The sequence below is a fragment of the Nansenia antarctica genome (assembly GCF_963989245.1).
Source record: "Nansenia antarctica genome assembly, chromosome: 13".
NCBI classification, from domain to species: Eukaryota; Metazoa; Chordata; class Actinopteri; order Argentiniformes; family Microstomatidae; genus Nansenia; species Nansenia antarctica.
Window position 1 is genome coordinate 27402543 of NC_137683.1, and position 5000 is coordinate 27407542.

A 5000-nucleotide genomic window follows, 5' to 3' on the forward strand; every position below is an offset into this window, starting at 1 on the left:
GAGAGCATGTCGGCAGGGCATGGGCTGGATTCGAACCCATGTCGACATGGGAATATGTGTGCACTGTAGACCGCGGTGCTAGACCACTGGACCACCCCAGGCCATGGTGCTGTATCTTCTTCTATGGGGAGACAAAAGACAGATACTACCACAGGACAACGTCCTCTGCCCCCTGAGTCTGCGGTCTGCGGTGGGACAGTTTGTTACACAATCATGCATACTATGAGTACGCTTCCAAGAAACATTGGAACACTTCAAGGAATGAGTGTGGATATTCATAAAAAAAACACACTATTAGAACTTCATTGTCAATTTTAAACGGTCTTGTTGACGACCATTTCATTGGGTAGCAGTTAGCACTGTATCTTCTATGGGGAGACAAAAAAACGGACTCTACCACAGGACAGCGGCCTCTGCCCCCTGAGTGTGCAGTCTGAAGGACACGGGAGGAGAAAACAACATCAGCAGACGTCCCCGGCCGGCGCTGTGGCGGGGCGGCTCTGCGCGGTGTGTCCTGTGATGATGTAAAAGCATGTTCGTATCAAAGCTGCATATTTAATTACAGGCGCAGACACAGGGGGGGATTACGGGTGACCTTTGGTTAAGGGGACCAGCTGCTCGAAACGTGGGCGCTATTAGAGAGTCAATCTGTTCTCCCTGCAGATCACACCGCACCCCTGCTGCAGAGCTCACACTGTACTACCCCTGCTGAATACTCAGAGCTGGATTAGGGGTTTAACGGGGGGGGGGGGGGCATGTGAAGAAGCTGGCTGATGCCTCCTCCCGTCCACATGAACAAGGTTTCAGCTTTGCTCAGAAATGTATTTGAAATACATCAATACTTACAAAGATACAGGCATGGACAGGGCACATAGTTCTAAGGGTTAAATTAGTAAGTGAGTATAGTCTAGTAGGAGAAATAGGTCCCCATGTACCCAAACAACATTTTTTTGTAACTTTTTTTTATTTTTAAGATCCTAACGGTGTCTAGTTAAGGTTTCTTCAACAAGGTCAACGAATGTCCCCTGGGGTTCGTTTGGCGGCCATCTTGAATCGATCTAACTCCTGAACCTAATAAGACCATGAGAGAAATAACCATTCTCACCGGTCACTCCTTGCATGACCTCTAACCCCTTACTGCCTCTCTCCCACCCACATGTATTAACCTGTAAACAATCACATTTTTGATTTGTTTGCCGCCTGGTTGCTCGAAACACCAGCCAGTTTCACATTTAAATCGGTGAGAGGGGCTTACAGTGACTTCCTTTGCCTAACCTGCCCAAACACCCAAAGGAACGGAACTGCTGTAAACGGAGAAAGTGGAGAGAGAGAATTCAAGTGTTGCCTGAGGTGATGGAAATTGAAAACAGTGCACAAACACAACATGATAACAACTTGGGGGAAATGTTTTGGTCTTAGAAGAGAGAGGATGTGGTCGCTGATGACCTTGTCTGTCTCCTCGGTCTGTGTGATGATTTTGCATTTCATACCACATGATGAGTGCAAAATAACAACATCCGCACACTCAAACACTGTGTAAAAAAACGTTTATTGGAAGCTTTCGGTCATAGAACTTCTTCAGGCCAACCGTACGATGACAACAGATACAGTTTGTTTGAGAAACCGCCGTAGACAATAGACCCCAACAAAAAGAAACCCAATTGCGTGACGTGTCCAATCGGATGATAGTTCGTTTTTATTGCGGTGAAGAGTGGTGTATCGAATGTGGTGTAATCAACCAATCATTTCGTAATTAGACAACACTTAGGCTTTCATCATGCGATACACTACACAGTTCCACTCTAATTTCGGATTCTAGTCGGGATAGAAGCAGTGAAAAAGCTCTCTGTGTGGAGAAAGCCCTAGTTCGTGACGTTAGAATTATAAGGTTATAATCTACATTTTTGGTCAAAATTGAGTTTTTTACATAATCTGATCCATTAGGTGTTTATTAATGCCTGTGTGGTGTTATTTTTAAAATGTTTACATTTTTAAGTTAGTAATTAATCAAATACAAAGGTTCCATCTCACAAAACATAATGGAATGTAAAAACTTTGACGCTCAATATCTCTGAACTGCCCAAAACGGAGATAGAACCTTATCATTCTAAGCTCACGAGTTGTTGTATCCACACTAACATGAGGTCCTGCTCCTGTGTGAGAGGAGATAGATCAAAGCGCGGTGCCCAGGGAGAGAGAGGGGCGGCCCGGGGGAGAGAGGGGCTCCACCACCACACTGCTTCAGCCATAATTGGGGAAGAGCCGCGTAAAATTGTCCAGGGGAAACTAGGGGTCGGCTTAATTACATCGTGAAATTTAATTAGCTTCACATTCATGTCGTGCCTTCTTCCTTCCCTTTGACCAGCAGAACCCCCCCCCACCAACCCAACCCAACCCCCATATATTTATGTTGGTGTTTATCGTCGACGTAAGTGAACGTGGCAGCGTAATGGTTATATTATTCCCTGCCATTTTTAATGGGGGAAATATGGATTGTGTTTGACTGCAGGAAAGAAATGTTGAAAACAAAAATGATCTCCCTTCAGGGATTTCACATCTACGATGTCGCTCTCACTGTAACTCATTTATTTTATTTTTTTAATCCTACCAACGTAGGAAAACTAGGAAAATAAGTCATTGGAAAATTTCAGGGGGTTGATGAGCACTTTCATCTATGACCTACAGGATGTGTTGTCTGTGTGTGTGTGTGTGTGTGTGTCTGTGTGTGTGTGTGTGTGTGTGTGTGTGTGTGTGTGTGTGTGTGTGTGTGTGTGTATGTGTATACTGTCTGTTTTGCAGTATTGATACTGTCTCTGTCAATCCACTGTTATCATTTGGTGTGAATAACATCCTATGTGTAGGCATAACTGGTTGTCAGCTCAGCACTACTGTAACTGACTGTTTTCATAATGTCAGAATGCACAGATAGCATTTATGTCCTTTAGATATTGTACATTTATGTGGACATAAATAAAGCATTTAAAATGTGTGTGTGCGTGCGTGGGTGCATCCGTGTGTGCGTCTGTGTGTGTCTGTGCGTGTGCATGCGCATGTGTCTGTTTTGTGATGCTATCCCATCAAATCCGCTTAATCTGAGCATTTGTTTTGATAGCTCTAACCTCATAGTAATTTAAGCTGCAGTGGGGAGGAAAACGATACTGAAAATACTGCATTGATAACAAGACAAGGGAGAGGATTGTCAGCTCTGAAATGCAGAGAGACCGAGCACAGAGCACAACAGCGCGGCGTTTTGATAACAAGGCCGATTCCCAAATAGCCTAGGCGTTGTTCTGCTAGCCGGGGAACAGTTTTCGGAGTTACTTCGCCCTCAGCGGCGATAAAAGCATGACATCAGCATTCTTCTAATTGCAAGCTCTGTGCGGTGCGAGAGGATCTGGAGGTCTCTGGCAGCAGGCTTAACAAAACATGCCAGTCTGCCTATAAACAAACATCTGCCTTTGATTCAATCACACTGTTACTACGCATCATAATCCGGGAAATATGACCGGTAACTAAGTAGTAGTAGAAAACTTCATTATAATTAGGGACAGCTTGTTTGTGTTTTGAGTGTTGCTGCAGGAGGAGTTTTTTTTTTAGCACCGCTGCAGGGACCTCGAGGCACAGGCAGGATATCCTCGGTATCTCTGGGGGTTTTGGTGTTTTCTGTTTTTTGGACAGCGTTGCACCACAGGCAATAGAAATGCCTGGAGGGATACGACTTACAATGTGGTTCATGTTAGTTAGCAATTGCTTCTGTCATATTCAGTTCAGGTGGTGCTGTTTGAGTACGAGATTCAATTCAATTCAATTCAACTTTATTCGCCATGTGCGGGTGCACTAGGGACATGACTTGGTGTTCTACCATGCTGAACAAGCTACAGTACATACAACAACACAACAATACTCAAGACAAAATATACAGTACCAATATGAGTGAATAAACATACTGTACAACTTAGTGCAAGAACATGTTGCAACAAGTGCAAGGTGCAATGATCAGGAGTTATTGAGGAGGGCTCTGGCTTTGGGGAAGAAACTGTTCAAGTGTTGTGATGTTTCTGACCTGGTGGCCGGTTTGATCGCAGTTGAGATTGTGTACTGTACGGTGAATAACACTTGACATTTTTACAGCAGTATTTTTGTAATGTTGTGGATGTCAAAGTCCAGCCTAGTGTATGATGCGGCTATAAACTCTTTTAACAACCTCCTCCTCTGCGTCTCCCTCTGTTCCGCAGGCGCTGGATCAGGACAGGACTGCCCTGCAGAAGGTGAAGAAGTCAGTCAAGGCCATCTACAACTCAGGCCAAGGTGAGACCACAACCTCCCTCTTTCTCCTTTCCGTCATTAACCAGAAGGGTTGCCGGTTCGGATCCCCCCAAAAGAGACACGTCGTTGAACGAACCTGTGTGGAAACACACTGAAAACCTATTATCTGTAAAAGGTAGTCGGGGTCAGCGCCACAGCAATCAATATTCGCTCTAGAAAAAACATTGTTTGTGTGACATGCCGAGCGTTGGACGGCGTCCACTGAGTTTGTGTTTTTCCGATGAAGACGGTTTAAGAGCATCCCCCTTGTTAAAGAGTTATGTGTCTCATCTGTTTCTCCACATAAAAGTCTTGGGTTTTGTGTCTTTGAACTCGGTGGCCACTGAACCTTTCTCACCTGGACCCCGCGTTCCCTTGGCCCCTGTCTGGAGTCGGGGGTTTAAAACCCGCTCACCCTCCCAACTTCTGTCTCCTGCCTAATGACAAGCGCAGATGGATCCCACTGTTTTAGTGATGGGACAACAAGCTCATCTCCACAGACTAGGGACGACTGCCAGGTGGAAAATATTTATACACTCAGGAAAACACACATTTGTATAGCGGACACACACATTTTTATGTGAATCTGATTCTGACCCAATTCAGAAAAAAAACAATAACTCATGGTCCAACTAAGCTACAATATTTAGTGATGTAGCGTGTAATAATAGAATAACACATGCCATTTAGCTGAC

General features: G+C 44.7%; 1 protein-coding gene across 1 annotated transcript in view; it reads left to right on the top strand.

Annotated features, from left to right (window-relative positions):
• The window catches only part of asap1b (ArfGAP with SH3 domain, ankyrin repeat and PH domain 1b), a gene marked incomplete at its 5' end in the record, with an annotated part of 68384 nt that overhangs the window by 16297 nt on the left and 47087 nt on the right, over positions 1 to 5000 (top strand). Inside the window, 1 exon segment of the mRNA XM_080544159.1 lies at positions 4236 to 4308. Within this exon segment, the coding sequence (XP_080400285.1) occupies positions 4236 to 4308 (73 nt within the window).